The 17105-nt window shown below is 42.6% G+C and overlaps 1 protein-coding gene and 1 long non-coding RNA gene across 4 annotated transcripts in view; one reads left to right on the forward strand and one right to left on the reverse strand.

Annotated features, from left to right (window-relative positions):
- The window catches only part of LOC114599023 (BEN domain-containing protein 5), a 723068-nt gene extending 719548 nt beyond the window's left edge, over positions 1-3520 (forward strand). For all 3 annotated transcript variants that reach the window (XM_028733533.2, XM_028733534.2, XM_077928752.1), the window contains exon 13: positions 2314-3520. In XM_028733533.2, the coding sequence (XP_028589366.2) occupies positions 2314-2434 (121 nt within the window). In that variant the 3' untranslated portion in view covers positions 2435-3520. The remainder of the gene's footprint in view (positions 1-2313) is intronic.
- The window catches only part of LOC144327798 (uncharacterized), a 66781-nt gene that overhangs the window by 43195 nt on the left and 6481 nt on the right, over positions 1-17105 (reverse strand). The window lies entirely within an intron of this gene.

Here is a 17105-nt window from a genome sequence, read left to right on the forward strand (position 1 = left end):
CCATCTCCATCGCTACAGTTTATAACAGTGAGTGAGTGCTGACTTGATTTATCACACAAGTTCTCATGCAGGCTTTTAAAAACAAAGAAGGGCAAGATTGCCTCTCCATTAAGAGCAATGCTGTATCATTTCGGGGATTTTAAAAAAAACCTGTTCATTGTAAGATATGCACTGCACCCTCACATTACCAACAGAGCTATCCTCAGGTCCATTACCATTCTTTGTTCCTAAGCATTTCCTCTGTTGAAAGGTTATCCCTCTATCCCTCTATTACATTTATAAAATTTACATTGCATTTTTTTAAGATTACATTTGTACAGCAATTGCACTGCTCTTGCAGGAGTGAGGCCCGTGCCATTCAGCATGATGAGAAAAGCAGTTCCAATTGATCTAACACACACACACACACACACACACACACACTAGAAGCCTATAGGAAACTGCCTCGCACACATGGCACTGTCCCCCCACCCTATTCAAAGCAAGTGTTGCTATCTGAGATGCTCTCTTGCATTGCATTATCCCACCCTTCCAGAACAGATTATCAGAAACCTTTGGGGCTGCAGGGGGGAGAGGTAATTGTCAGATACTTTCCCTTCACCCCCATTAGCAGATTCTCCAGTTACAACACTACTAGGACCACCAGTTGGATTGCACCCATAGCCTCTGCTGTCTGCTATCTTTGCATTTTCATATACTGTCCACTGACATCCACTTGAAAGCCCACATCACACTCCCATAGGTCAATGTAATTTGGGGCAGGGGAGAGATGCTGGAATCCCAAACAACTGATTTTGTCGAGCAGTAAATTGCATGAGGAATGGAATAGCTATTACCGTTTAAAGGCAAATTATATGTTTTGCCTCAGAAATTAATTTTTGTTTCCCCCCTTGTCTATTGATAATTATAATCTGTCAGTTTTACTCCTACATGCGTCTGCACATTTTAATTGCAGATCTCAATGCTTGTAGCTGCTGCTGGAGGCAGAAAAATAAAACCCTTTCAGTTTTAAACTGTGACACATTTGCGTGGGCTCGGTGAAAGGGATCCATTTACAGAAATCAGAGAGATTTGCATTGCTTGGACAGCCTCAAGCAGAGGGCTCACCAAAATACCCTATTACAACAATTACCCTGTCAAGGGCTTTAGAAATCAAAATGCCGTCTGGAACAATGCAGCCCCATATTTTGCGCACAGGCTGCATGGATGCAAATGCAGCAAACACACAAATTGAGGCTGTGCCTTTCGGCAGAAGCACAAGAGAAGGAAAAGTTGGGCAGTTAACCTCTTCATCTCAGCAGGAGCACCACCACGAACTGTTCCGACCCTCAATGTAATGACAATGCCTTATCCTGCTCTCTCTTTGAGATGAAGAATCTTTGGCTGACAGGCAATTAAATCTCTGCTTTGCACCGTACGGTTAAAGTCCCAGGTGTTTCAGTTTAGCAGGGATAACCCACATGTTCTGATCTCTTCCCCAAGAAAATTTCCACCTACCCATCAACTCGATCTTAAATAAGTCACTGTGTTTTCCCCTCTTCTTTCGTACTCTGCATGCCTATGTTATCTGATGCTGTGAGATCATACATAATAAAGGAGCAACCTTTTAGGAAGTGTGCTTCATGTGTTTATCTTACGCCATAAGGGTTATGGTGCTACCAAGAAATATCACCTCACTAGTCATATCACTTTAAGTTCTTACTGTGGCAAGCAAAGAAACTGGTACAAAATATTGGTACAAGGCTGATGAGGGGTGTGGTCTGGGAGAGAGTCTCAGATTCTAAATATAGAGGCCTGGAGGGCCGTTTCCTGCCCCTCTTCAGGATGGAATCAATATAAACTGGGAGGATTTCACTTGCAATACTACAGAAGTTTAAGCTGCCCTTTGGGAATCTAAGGCAGAGTTAGCAGACTGGCCGCATCCTTTAGGGGTGCTCATTTGCTTCTAGCTTGCTCTGGTATTCCATTTGCAAATAAGACAAGTATTACAAAGACACCGCAAGTCTTCTGTGTTGTGCTGTGTTGTGTTGTCTTGTTAAAAGAAAACTGTGAGTGCTATCCCTGTAACAAGAGACAGAAGGAATAAATTGTATGGCTAGAATAGCTTTCTCTCTGTGTTTGTTCAGTGCCTGAATAGGACTCATTTTGAGCTTTTTAAACAAATTATATCTTTCTTTGGGATTTTCCTGGCAGCAAACAATTGGGCTCTGAGATTCTTCCCAAGTATTTTCATAGGATCATTCCACATATGCAGCACTGTCAAGACTGGAATGTATTTTACCAGTATATCTTGTTGTCTTCATTTGTTGGCAGGAAGGAAAAAGCATCTTCCAATAGATGTTCCTACCATCGGGCTCAAGGGAATAACCAACCTTCCACTAAGACCGAGAAGAGAACTCAGGCAACTCTTAAGGAACCCACGCAGTCATCATAAAGCACTAAAGCGATAAACCCTTCAGAGAAGCTGGGACAACAAAACTGGATTCAAAATGGCTTCCCTTTCTCTTTCCAGCCAATCATTTTTGAAAGGGGGGGGGGAGATGCTACTTTACTTGCAAATGCTACTGTTGATTTTGTTATTGGTTGATTAATCGCAAGCCTTTCCCCTCAAAAGCAAACCAACAAATTACTTCCTGCCATGTTAAGAGCTTTTCGAAGCACTGAGCAAACCGAAGAAAGCTTTCCACAATGCTGGGTAATCTCTACATTTATTGCGTAAGACATATATCATTTGCAAGTGTTAAAGGGGTTAATTCACATGGATACAGGTCCTGGCAATATTCCCTACGACACTGTGATGTGCCATCTTTAATATCTAAAGAGTGGGTGATATCCAAGTTTGTGTGGACAGGAGTAAATGAAACCCCCCCCCCCCTTTCCTGTTCCTTTCAGTACCAGCAGCAATCTGCTCTGGAGCATCCCTGAAACCTCCAGAAAAGATTGAGGAATCAGGTGCAGAATTTTCAGGGGGGAAAGGGGAAAGAGAAATCCTTGTAGGAAAAGGGAAACTCCTGTAATACTTCTACTGAATGCCAATGTATCTACTCTTGGCTCCTCTAGAATATATGCAAAGTAATGACTCGCAAAGAAAGCTTGATAATCAAAATGACCTCTTACCAGTATGGATTAAAAAGCAGGCAGAGGGAGCCTTGTGCGTGAAACTACTGATCCTGTGTTTGAGTTTTGTAAGGTTTCAGTTGAATATTTTCAAAGTTGGTTGATATGTGTGTGTCCATTCAACATGTTGTTGGAATCAAAATACTTGCAAAGTTTGCTGCTGCTTTCTGAATGGAGTTTGTTATGTTATGTTACTTATGTTATGCTATGCCATGTCAGTCTTCAATTTGGTACTCTCCAAATGCTTTCGATTAAAACGATTGTACTGCCTCAAGCTGATGGGAGTTGCAGGACAAAGCATTTGGAAGGCACCAGGTTGAGGAAATCTGTACTATGTTATACACAAGACCAGGTGAAATCTGGTCACTTGCTCTTGGAGCACTTAATAAAGAGTTAAATGCAACTGTTGCTTTTATTTTTTATTTTGGTCCATGCTCATGTTTCTTCATTGGCAGGCTCACTTAGTTACCAAAGGCAAATAAGAGCTTTACTGCTGCTGCTTTTCACTTGGTTAGATGAAATTTTATTCAGTGTATGTATGACTTCACACGAAAGCAGTCCCGAAATAATTTACAGAGAATATCCATAATATATAATTAAAAAATCCACTAAAACCAAACAAAGTGTTCACCCAAAAAATCACCTGGCAGCATAAAATAATTAAATAAATAATATAAGGATGAACACCAGAAGAAATGGCCAAACCATCGGTGCTGTCCAAATGCCCAAGAAAATAAAACTGGGTTTTCCAGGTGCCAGGAGGACAACACCGTCGATGCCAGGTGAGTCTCCTTGGGAGGTGGACACACAGAAAAGGGCCTCAGATGTTGATCTCAAGGTCCAGGTTGGTTCATATGGGGGAAAGGGATCCTAAGGCTCTGATTATAGGTCAGACCCCACACCATAACCTCAGCTAAATTGTACACAGAAGCCATGTTGTGTAATGTCTTCTTATCTGTTTCATTAACCCACCTTTGTTATTCTGTCTTAATATATTTAAAGGTAAAGGTACCCCTGCCCGTACGGGCCAGTCTTGACAGACTCTGGGGTTGTGCGCCCATCTCACTCTAGAGGCCGGGGGCCAGCGCTGTCTGGAGACACTTCCGGGTCACGTGGCCAGCGTGACAAAGCTGCATCTGGCGAGCCAGTGCAGCACACGGAAACGCCGTTTACCTTCCCGCCAGTAAGCGGTTCCTATTTATCTACTTGCACCCGGGGGTGCTTTCGAACTGCTAGGTTGGCAGGCGCTGGGACTGAGCAACGGGAGTGCACCCCGCCGCGGGGATTCGAACCGCCGACCTTTCGATCGGCAAGCCCTAGGCGCTGAGGCTTTTACCCACAGCGCCACCCGCGTCCCCCTTAATATATTTAGAATCACTTAATGCCAGCTTTAATTTACCATAGCCATGTCTGCTCTGTTGAAAAACCAGCTCCATCAGGCTCTTCCCTCAACTGTCAGTTGCAGTCATTCCTACAGGCTAGCAAGAGGACTAGTACCCTTCAGATTATGAACCTGAGGTAGAATCTGAGTCTTGCAAGCCACTTTGGGAGACTCTTGGTGTGCAAGAGCAGTATAAAAAGGCTTTAAATAAATAAAATTGTATTTTTTCTTCTTCCCTTGTATCTTCTACCCTAACTTTGCGTGTAACCACCATCCCTCCTCATTACAGGCTGGGTGCCATGTTTCAGTTTTCTTCTCCTTCACGCCTTCAAAATTCTTCTTTCAATCAATTGAAATGCTTCCACCTCTTCTAACTTCTTCTTTACATCAAGGCAACAGCACAGATTGAGATCTGTGGGAACTACTGTACTACATCTCCATTCCACAGAACTTCATTTCCTTCCCCCAACTGTTTTTGCAGTCCTCTTCGCAAATGTTTCTAACTAACATTTTGCCTTGAAAATACACTATACAGAATCTGCTTCTTGCTCTGAGTGTGGATTCCTGAGAAATATTGAAAGTTGGCTTTCATTATTATTATTTTTTCAAAAATTGTTTCTAGTCCTCATCAGTGTTAAAAGTTGCAGGTGACCATATAGCATCTACTGGAAAAGTAAAAGAAGCGTAGGACAGGAAATTCATTGCTTAAAGAGAATGGCCTCTATATGCACAGTTCTTTACCATGGCTCTGTGCTGTTTGCTCCAGACTTTGTCCATGTTCAGAGACCTAGACTGTGTGTGTGTGTGTGTGTGTGTGTGTGTGTGTGTGTGTGTGTGTAACAGTAATGGCAAAAAATGCTGAACTTCCAACAAAGCCCAAATAGTCCATTCAAAATACAGTGGTACCTCGGGTTACATACGCTTCAAGGTTACATACGCTTCAGGTTACAGACTCCGCCAACCCAGAAATAGTGCTTCAGGTTAAGAACTTTGCTTCAGGATGAGAACAGAAATCAGGCTCCGGCGGCACGGTAGCAGTGGGAGGCCCCATTAGCTAAAGTGGTGCTTCATGTTAAGAACAGTTTCAGGTTAAGTACGGATCTCCGGAACGAATTAAGTACTTAACCTGAGGTACCACTGTACGTGATGCAAAATAAGCAAGGTTATGCTATATAGCAGCATAATTTGTTAAATTGCATAGGGGTCGATAGCACTGGTAAACTCAGGACTCAATTTGAACCAACCCTTGGCCCTGGAAAGAACTGCCTGTTTGTAGTAGCATGCCATGACGCCTATCCAAACTTTCAAAGTGCCTCTGAATATAGGCAGAGCTGCTAGATTTAATTTCAGACAACAGCTCTGAGTCCTGGAATTAGTTTTCAGTACTACTGCTGAACATGTGTTGTGAAGCAAAAAAAAAAGAGTCTCTGAACATGTGCAGGACTACTTTCCCTCATTACTGAATGAATTCATGGGTCACCTTGCAACGAAAGCAGATCCCTGGACTGTCAACAACTGCAATATAGGCAAAAGCATGATTTCCTGAACGAGTATGCAGTTCCTTTTGCATCTTCTGATCGGCAAGCTCTGCAGGAAGTTTCAACTCTATACAGGCAATGTAGGTAAGCCCATTATTTCATTTTTCCTTGATGCATGTATTGAGTTGTTTCCCAGCATATGCCACTAGAACTTGAAATTCACTGTCAGAAATAGTAACACTGTGTGCATGTGAAAACAACTGTATTTAAGTGTAATACAGGCCATATGGTGGGGAATTTTATGGAAATGTAGCTTCAAAGCAGGGCTGTAGTTGAGGGGGTTGCTTAGCTCAAATTCCCTTTCCGATCAATTGCTCCCTCCTTTCTTTCTGAAGTCCCTCGGCTCTTCTTGCTCTGAGTACCTTTGGATCCTCACCTCTGCCCATGCTCTCCTCTGCACCCTTCCCTCTTTCCCATTTCTCCCTTGTATCCTGTGCCTTCAGTCATGCTATTGCACAACTTCTTAGCTTTATCACGGTCTGTTTCTTGGTTGTTAAAGCAGGTCACCATTTGCAGTGAAGACTGCAGGTCACTCATAGCAAAACTGTCCAAATATGCAAAAAGGAACTTGGCTGTCTACCAACTGGCATTCATTTGCAGTGTGGACTAGCTTCTTATTTAAACGGGACATTTCCGGGTGGAAGATCACAAGTCCCTCAAAATCAGTATTCTTCCATCCATCTCTTTTGGCTTCCTGGTGGTACCTCTCCCATGCTTGCTGGTGAAAGAGCTCACAAAAAAGGAAAGCTGATTAAGGTGTTCTGACATGTACATGTGTGGCACTGTGTTACAAAGGACTGATTGGCCACCACTAGAAGTTGAACATTTAGTTCCCATGCTGTGGAAGGCTGTTCCAGAAGAGATTCTGCAAACACACTCGCTTTTGACTTTCAGGTATCTCTTGAATACTTTTTCATGCCAACAGACCTTGACAGCTTTTAAATTAGCAACTTGCTTTAATTATTATTTAAAAGGGTCCCGGGTGGCGCTGTGGGTTAAACCACAGAGCCTAGGACTTGCCAATCAGAAGGTTGGCAGTTCAAATCCCCGCGATGGGGTGAGCTCCCGTTGCTCGGTCCCTGCTCCTGCCAACCTAGCAGTTCGAAAGCACATCAAAATGCAAGTAGATAAATAGGTACCGCTCTGGCGGGAAGGTAAACGGCGTTTTCGTGCGCTGCTCTGGTTCGCCAGAAGCGGCTTAGTAATGCTGGCCACATGACGCGGAAGCTGTACGCCGGCTCCCTCGGCCAATAAAGCGAGATGAGCACCGCAACCCCAGAGTCAGCCACGACTGGACCTAATGGTCAGGGGTCCCTTTACCTTTACCTTAATGATTATTTCTTTTGTTTTTAATTATGTTGTATACTGCTCTGATATTTTGTGAGATGGTGGTACAGAAATACACATTTTCTCTTAGTTACTGTTATGAGTTGGGGGTGGGGTTAATCTGGATGGAACCCTGGTTCCCCTTTCTGAGCCTGCAATCCTCTATCTGTGAGCGTAAAATATACAAAAGGAACTTTGCCAAATCAGTTCCTTTGTCAAGGTAATGGTTTTGGCTGGCTAGCTAAGGACCTGGATTTTGCATAACCAAATAAGTTGCTCTGTGCCATAGAACTAATGGGTGGGCCTTTCCTCACCCCACCCCACCCAACCTAGCTGCTACATAGGAGAACAAAAGGTAGTGTGTTAGGGGTTATATATGGGCAGTAAAATGAGGTACCTAACAAGGGTGTGGAATCTTCACCAATAAAGTTTCTAAGAAAAAGCAAGAGACATTTTAGGAACAGTACAGGGGGTAAATCAATAAGCATCTGAGGTCCCTCTTAATTTTACAACTCGACACTGGTGTTATTATTGATGAAGGGGTTAAGCAAACAGTATGTGACCCAAAGGTGAACCACTAAAGATGACCTTTCACCATAATTTTTTTTAAAAAAGAATAAAATTACTTTGTTTTCTGCGCATTCTGCTCTTCTGACAAAAAAATCCTACCATAACCCCCAAGCACAGATAGTCTTAGCTTGAATTGGACTCTCTGTGATGGTGGAATTAGGCACTTTTCAGTGACAGGGTGGGGTGGCCTTCATTTAAAATTATTCTTTTTGTCCTGTCACACCATCAAGCACCTTTACTGCCAAGCTGCAAACCTGTTACAGAAACACAAAATGAGTTGACTCTTTTGCTAGGGGAACATTAATGCAATCTCAGGTTGTGTCCATTACGGCTCCGACAATATTGTATATGGAATTCCCGGGAGAAGGTTCTGCAGACAGAAAAGGAATCTTTCTATAACCATTTTATGAAATTTACTGGTGTGGATAAAATGAACAGTTTCAAATTGCCAGTCTGGCTATCTCTAAAAGACAGGTGAAGTCTTCTGGCTATCACTGCTCCATACTATTACAAATGGAAAAGCCCTGAAGTAATTGAATAGTTCATCTGCTGGAAACCACTGTGAACTGCTATAACCTAAAAAGAAACAATATATATACAGCTGCAAGTTCAGAAATAAAAAAGCATGCCTGCTGCCTTACCTGGAGATAGCGCAAACACAACATTGTTCAGAGATCGTTTTCTCTCACTCGCTCGCTCCACATGTAATGGGAAACTATGGCTTTCTACTATGTGAGCAAGCTGCTGCAAATCTACTGTTCATTAATGAGAACAAGCCAGGATTAAACCATGTTTTCAGGACCTGACTTGATTCTCAAAGAAGCCAGTCTCCCCAGTTCAGATGTCACAGGGAGTTTTGGTTACCTTAAAATATGAAAGACACCCATTCCTTCTATGATGAATATGGATGATGAAGAAGATGATTAAATGGGATCCAGGCTGGTTATATTTTTCTCAGAGTTGAAGGCAGTTTGGAAGATTTGTGTTATAAACAGATGCTGTGGGTGAGTGTTGGGTTTTTAGTTTGGGTTTTTGGTTTGACCAGGGGCAACAGTAGGACAAGAACCAGGAATCAAAAAAATCATAGGCAGCCAGCTAGGGACACTGATATCTGTAAGCTAGGTTTCATTTTCCTCTTTTGATCAACTAACCTAGGCATTACTGAAACCTGGTGGGATGAGACCCATGACTGGACTCTAGAAATTGAGAGGTATAAGCTGCTCAAAAGATACAGATCAAACAGGAAGGGAGGAGGAGTAGCATTATATGTAAAGGATGTGTGCACTTGTGACGAGATCCATGACCTGGAGCATGGAAGATACTTAGGCAGGGAGAATCAGCTGCATAAATATAAGATGGGGGACACTTGGCTTGCCAGTAGTACATGTGAAAAGGACGTGGGGTCTCAGTAGACCACAAGCTTAACATGAGTCAACTGTGATGCAACAGCAAAAACAGCTAATGCTATTCTAGGCTGCATCAATAGAAGAAAAGTATCTAGATCAAGGGAAGTAATAGTCCCACTCTATTCTGCCTTGGTCAGACCACACCTGCAATACTGTGTCCAGTTCTGGGCACCACAATTTAAGAAGGATATAGACAAGCTGGAACCATGTGCAGAGGAGGACAATCAAGATGATCAGGGGTCTGGAAACCAAGCCTTATGGGGAGCAGTTGAGGAAGCTGGGTATGTTTAGCCTGGTAAAGAGGAGACTGAGAAGAGATATGGTAGCCATCTTCAAATCCCTAAAGGGCTGCCACATGGAAGATGAAGCAAACTTGGATAGGTTCAAGTTACAAGAAAGGAGATTCTGACTAGACATCAGGAAGAACTTTCTGACAGTAAGAAGTGTTAGTCAGTGGAACAGATTCCCTTGGGAGGCTGTGGATTCTCCTACCTTGGAAGTTCTTAAGCAGAGGTTGGAGGGCCATCTGTCGTGTATGATCCAGTTGAGATTCCTGCTTTGCAGGGGGTTTGGCTAGATGACCCTTGGGGTAAACTCCAACTGTGCAATTCTATTATTCTAGGATTTGTAGAATCAGTTCACTCTTTTGCATTTTATCTTTTTAATTGGGCAAATTGACTGCACAATCAAGATTACAGCATCTCTTATTTGCAACCCTGCCCACCATTTCAACATGGGGCTATGTGTAACTGATAGCAGAACAGGATCCTCTTAGCGTAGATTAGTTTACCTTTACTTAAATAACCCTGGCAGCTCCTTGTTTAGAACATCATCAAAACACATGGCTTAATTCAAGAGATCACAGATTCATCACGATGCTATCAGCACTGCAACCCCTGGGGATAGCTCTCATTGAAAAGGCTCCTTGAATTTGTGATTAATCAACTGGTTAATCACATGGACTAATCAATGAAGACTTTCAGCTTTCCCTAACATGTCAATACTATCAGCAGCTGAATGGAGACCCAGATCGTTAATACTTGACTTTGCATAGTTTGATGATGTTGTGATTTATAATACTGTTTGAGTGTGCATCTGAATAAAATACCTGATATTTGTTGAATTTCATATTTCTGGCTAATAAAAGCAATATGCTTGCCACTCTTTGGGGGTCTGTATGTGAGCTGCATTTGTATGAAAAGCAGGAAGCAGGCAGTGACCATTTTAAGATTGATTAATCACAGACATGTCTCTTTCTTTCTTCTCATCTTTATTTCTTATTTATGGATGATATAGCAGGATGAATTTTAATCAGCTCTTACCCTCTTGCTGTGTTCATCACGTTTCTCTCTCTGGAAACCGCAGATGTTAACCATTTAGGGACACCTGGTGGAAACAAATCAGCTAAAGTAATATCAGGATCAGAAGCTGACTGACTTTGTGCTCGGACTGATTTATTTAATGCCTGTAGAGGGTGTGGGGGTAAGGAACTGAACAAAGGTCACACCCTGAAGGGCTGTGGGGAGTGATGATGTATGTTTGATTAATGATATTGCAAGAGTGCAATGGATTTCCTAACTACGTTTACTGGCCGTTTCTCCAAAAATCTATATCTTTGAAAGAACTGAAGACACCATAAAGTGCACGTCAAGATGCCATTAGTGGAAATGAAATGGAAGGAACCAAAGTGAGCTTTAGACTGATGCAAACTATCTACCTACCGTGCGAAGATCATAATCGAGCAGGACCAGCTATACAGCTAAAGGACCTGAGCTATGGGAATACTCCCTGCTCCTCATTTCCACTGCAGTGACAGGAGTGGTTTGGATTGAGGTGTAAAGGCTGAAAAGGTAAGGAAGACACCCTGTGTTGGCAAGTGAAGCTGTTGCCACATTAGCTGAGCCATCCAAATCTCCCACTTCTACTCCTGAGAATAGGAGTGAGGAATACACCCAGTTTGAAGATGTACGTGGTATTATCAAAACCTCTCCTTCAATATAAATAGCCTCAGAGTGATTTACACAATCAAAAAAGCAATAAATATGAAAGCCAAACCAGTGGGCAAACAACTGGAAGTACAGTCATACCTTGGGATAAATACGCTTCAGGATAAGTATTTTCGGGTTGCGCTCCGCGGTGACCCGGAAGTAATGGAGCGTGTTACTTCTGGGTTTCGCTGCTCGTGCATGCGCAGACGGTCAAAATAACATCACACGCATGCGCGGAAGTGGTGAAACGCAGCCCGCAGACGCGCTGTCACGTCTTACGTTCTGTTCAGGATGCGAACGGGGCTCTGGAATGGATCCCGTTCGCATCCCAAGGTACCACTGTAATAATATTTTGGTTTTAAAATTAACACCATGGAGAATGTTTAATGGTCTTCACTTGGTGACAGAACGATAGCAAGAGTAGGCATCAGGCAATCCTCTCTGGGGAAAGCATTCCATAAACAGGGCCACCACCAAAAAGGCCCTCTCCCAGTCTTAGGGATTGTGTGTCCAACACTTCATGCAAGATGTCACCTTGTCCACTTGCCTGATCCACTCTTTTGCTCTCCCTTACCTGTTAACCCTTTTCCCAAGGCAATATTTCCCTCCTGTGGAAGATGGGGGGGGGGGCAGGGGATTGGCAGGAAGGGTGGGAAAGGCAGATGCAAGAGTAAGGTAAAAGGTAAAGGAACCCTGAATGGTTAAGTCCAGTCAAAGGTGACTATGGGGTTGCAGCACTCATCTTGCTTTCAGGCCAAGGGAGCCGGTATTTGTCCACAGACAGCTTTCCAGGTTGTGTGCCCAGATTGACTTAACCGCTTCTGGTGCAATGGAACACCGTGAAGGAAACCAGAGTGCACGAAAATGCCATTTACCTTCCCGCCACAGCGGTACCTATTTATCTACTTGCACTGGCGTGCTTTCGAACTGCTAAGTTGGCAGGAGCTGAGACCAAGCAACGGGAGCTCACCCCATTGTGGGGATTCGAACCGCCAAACTTTTGATCAGCAAGCCCAAGAGGCTCAGTGGTTTAGAGCACAGTGCCATCCGCATCCCTACACAAGAGTAAGACCTCGGGATGACAAACATTTTAATAAATGCACTTAACCTGAATACTGCTCAGTTAATTTTTGGGACCCTTAGGAGAGTGCTTTCCTATATTTAAATATATGTGAACTACTCTGAATACTCCAAAGTGGCCAAGCTTTATTATTTTCAAATTCTCGTTCAATTCCTCCTCACAATTAATTTGTACTGTAGGCCAATGTTGGCTACTATTTCTTCACCCATGGAATACATTTCATATTGTGAGCACTTTGAAGGTATATAATGGAAAACAAGATACCGGTAGCTGTATAACTTGGAGTGTGTCTGTTTCTAAATACTCCCAGAAGAACTGGAACTCTAGGAAGGCAGGTTGCTCCTCAAATTAAAAAATGAAGGGGAAAATGATTTCCTGTGCACAAAATGCAGTTGTGCAGCACAACAAGAAGGGAGATTGTTAACATCTCGGGTCATCTCAGAAACTGGTGCTGGAAAATGACTTGGCAGCCTTGGACTAGATGGCCTACCTGAGGACCAGCGTATGATGAGATACTTTTCCAGGCATTTAAGACTTTGCTGGCCTAGCCTAAAATAGGAGATCAAATGAAAGGCATTACTTTATAGTAGATAACGCTGCCATTTCCAGATAGCTGCGCTTCAGTTAAACCCACTGAACCAAAATCCTCTGTGCATTTCAGCCTGGAAAATTAGCCTGCTGAAAGATATGATACAGGACAAGCAAAGTGACTGGACTGCATACGTTTTACGCTCATTACCATAGATGCAGCCAGCTGATCCATTTTCTAACCATGCTTCTTTTTAATTTGAGAGGCTGATTTTGAAGCGGCAGAGATTCTCAGGCTCAAATAACAATCCCTCCCCCCGAAAGGATACAGAAAGAAAGAAAAAATGCTGGGATTTGGGATCAGTGGCATGTGCTCCCCTGTATCCATGCGCCTGTTTTATTGAGAGTCCCTGTGGAACGCCCTCCCATCAGATGTCAAGGAGACAGATAACTATACAACTTTTAGAAGGCATCTGAAGGCAGTCTTGTATAGGAAAGTTTTTAATCTCCCATGTTTTAGCATGCTTTTATATTTGTTGGAAGCTGCCCAGAGTGGGATACAGGTAGGTGGGATACAAATAATAAAATCATCATCATTTTCACATATTTGGAACCAACTACCTGCTACCCAATGCAAGCGCCTTCTGATTCTGCCTCCCCTTGACCTCCCAGCCACCACCATGGTTGATTTCTGCTATGACCATTTTTAGGTTTGATCTTCTGAACAGAGCCTGATATGGATAAAATAAAAATGGCATTGACAGTTAGCAAGCGGGTACAGGCACTTTGGCAATGGCAAAGTGTACAGTGACTGTAGGGATGGAAACAGCTCAGTGGCAGAGCACACACACTGCATGCAAAAAAACCCCAGCTTTGATCCCTGACGTTTCCAGCTATCACATAGCAAGTGATGGGAAATGGAACTCATAAGAGATTTCTGAGTCTGTCTTGACTTATTTAGAGGTTTCTGAAAGTATAAGCAACGTTTTAGCCTAATCTAAGCAATAGTCACTAGCCCTTTGGAACCCACTGCGACAGGATCCCTGATAAGACTGTCCAGACTCTGCTTAGAAACTTCTAATGAAAGAGAGTTAGCGTATTTAGTGGTTTCATTTCAACAGCTTGCATACTGCTTAATTATAGTCAGTGTACAGGAGACTAAAAATGAGTTAAAACTATAAAATCAGTTCAAATACTTGCTGCAATAAAAGGCCCAGGAAATTCAACAGGGAGAGGGTCTGTCTGACCTCAGCTGGGGCTGAACACAAGCAACTGGGACCGAACACAAGCAAGTCCCAAGTTGGACCCAAGTTGTTAAAGGCCTTGTAAAATAATTTAAGAGCCTTGAATTTGGCCCAGCAGCATATGTGCAGCCAGTGGAAGCTTTTGAGCACCCGAGTTATCAGCTGGCAATAGTCTGTCTCCATCAACAGCTTAGCTGCAGCATTTTGCCCCAGCTGGAGCCTCTGGATCAGGCCTTCTGGGATTAATAAATATTGGCTTGCCTGTGAAAATTTCAAGGTTTGCTGAGAATATGCATGCAAAGCACTATGAAGTGTGATATAAATGCTAAGTTTTCATTCTTCATAGAGTTTCTTCATAAAGTCCCACAGTTCTCTCGACTACTGCTCAGTGGGCTCCGTCAGTGGCCCAGAAAACATTCAGTGCTTAACTCTTATCAACCACCAAAAAATTAAGGAAGGAAATTAACAACTCCACTGAAATTGCACAGGAGTTTGCTGCACATGAAGAGTCATATTACTAAAGTTGAAACATCTCATTGTAACCACTCATTGCAAACCACTTGATATTGAGGCTACATATAAAGGCAGTGCTTATGCAACTTAAACTCTACTGGCACAATTGTACTTCAGTAATACTTGTTTATTAGCCAAATGCATCTGATCTCAGAGGCCTGCATGACAAGTTCATTACATATCAATTTAATTAGCCAATTTACATTTAATTTACATTTCAATTAATGTCTTTAGCAACAAAACGTTGCATTAATAGGGTAATTGCCTGTTAGGCAATATGTAAAAGAATAAATAGCCACATTCTGAGGAAGCATTCCTATTTTCTACATTTTATTACCATAAATAACCTAAATAATTATTGCTCTTAAGGGGCCATGTCCCAGTTCCCTTCTGGGCCTAATTATAAAGACTTAGTACCTCATTAAGCAAAATGGTTTTGAAGTCACAGAAAAGCATTACTCTAATCGTGACTCATTAGTTTCAACAAAAGGGGGTGTAGAAACTGCAAAACAGCACATTTAGACATAGTATATTTGGTGGTAGAGAAGCAGAAACCCACTTATGAGGTGGCTTTCAGAGTTTTGCAGGTGTTTCCATTGAAACCCAGCTTTCCAAAGGCTTTGTGCAACTTTGATGAATGAAAAAGATAAGCCCAGAAGAAAAATTAGGTCAGACGAAGCCCTGTCATGGCAAGGTCTATCATGTTCCAATAGCTTTGTTCCCATAAAGCTGCAGTCAGTCTGTTTGAGCTTCAAATTACTATAGACTTAAAACACATCAAAGATCAATTCTGCTTCCGAAACTTAAAAGTCAGCCAATGCAGAGCAGCAATAATCTTATGTTAAAGTAATCTCCTGCAGACTTAAGAGGCATGATCAATAATAGATGGGCTGAAAACCTAGTTAGCCACCAAGCTCTGTGGGCAGGATCAGTTCAAAGGAATGTTACAGCATATATTTAGAAAACATTCTAGAACCCGCTATCACGGAGAATCCCATTGGTGCAGCCAATGCTCTATAGCAGCAAGAGAACCCAGATCCATGCACTGTTCCAGCATGCTGGCTTCCCACAGGAAATGGGCAACCTACCCCATAATCCGCTTTTGTGGTGTTACAGGGAGTCGTGAAGCACCCTTTCAGCTTACACAGGTTGCTAGTTATACTGAAAGAACTGCAAAAATCTGCAGTTGCATGCTGATTCTGACATACTGAATGGTCCTTGAATGGTCCTCTTCCTATATGCTTGATCAAGCCAGTTCTCCTCGTGGAATAAGGTGGAGAACATGTTGAGATTCACCAAGGAGGAACCAAGAGGTAATGCTTAGTATGAGTCAGCAGTGTAGCGTGGGCAGGGTAATGGGGAGGGGGCATTGCTTCGGGGATGATTGGAAGGGCGTGTGCCTGCCCTGTTGCATCCTCCTCACATCACCTTGTGGGCCCACTCTGGGCACTGGGAAGATACACTCCACCGCTGGTTGAAGGAAGCATCATAGGCCACCTACTCCACGCACACACATACTCTAATCTCAAAACAGGAAATCCAGAACTGGAGCATCTGCAAAAGTTGACTGTCCAGTTCCTTCTCTGAAGACCTTCAACAAGGGAGGACTACCATCAATTTGTTCCACTGTCGGACCATTTGCTTGTCTCCAGCTCATTCGCCAGGATTTCTCACAGTTTATGGACAGAAGTTGTAAAAGCAGGCAGAACTGATTTCAATCAAGGTAATTTAGTGAGAAACCTATTTAAATCAAGTTTCTCATGGAAACTTCTTCATATACTTGATGAACAATGGTACAAATTTGAGCAATGACTTGTGTTCAGTTGCAAGTAAATGGTGCATTTTTTGCACTGTTGTTTCATTTTTACAACCAGGTGTAGCATTTATTTGTTGCACTGAATGTGTTTTCCTTTTTTACCTACCTATATATTCCCATATGTAGGGCCTGCCTTATGACTATCTGCCATGGTATTTGTGAAGCTCAACGTGAGTATATAAGAAACCTGCACACACCACATTGCCTCCTTTTCTTTCCAGCCCAACGTTGCTCCTTTCTGATTTACTCTGCTTTGGACCAGCCCCACACTCACAAAAACAAAGTAGCAAAAATGAAAAGCTCATAACTGACAGGTTGAAGAAAAGTGTGATAATTACTGGATGAACTGGAGCAGTTTATTTTCACTATAAAGTGAATATGAAGTGCCTGTGCTTGGTAGGTAGAGTGGAAAAGAATCCTGAGAAATGATCAAATTGGTTCATTTACATAGAAGAGCCTCCTTTAGCTCAATGTATCTGGTAGGAGGCATTAATTCAGTTCTGAAATTGAGTGTAAGGCTTGCATACTTGTACTCAGATTAATTACTATTAAATAAGTTATTATTCTAGAGAAACTTGGTGTTTACTTTTTTTAAAA

Source organism: Podarcis muralis, chromosome 5 (assembly GCF_964188315.1).
Source record: "Podarcis muralis chromosome 5, rPodMur119.hap1.1, whole genome shotgun sequence".
NCBI lineage: Eukaryota > Metazoa > Chordata > Lepidosauria > Squamata > Lacertidae > Podarcis > Podarcis muralis.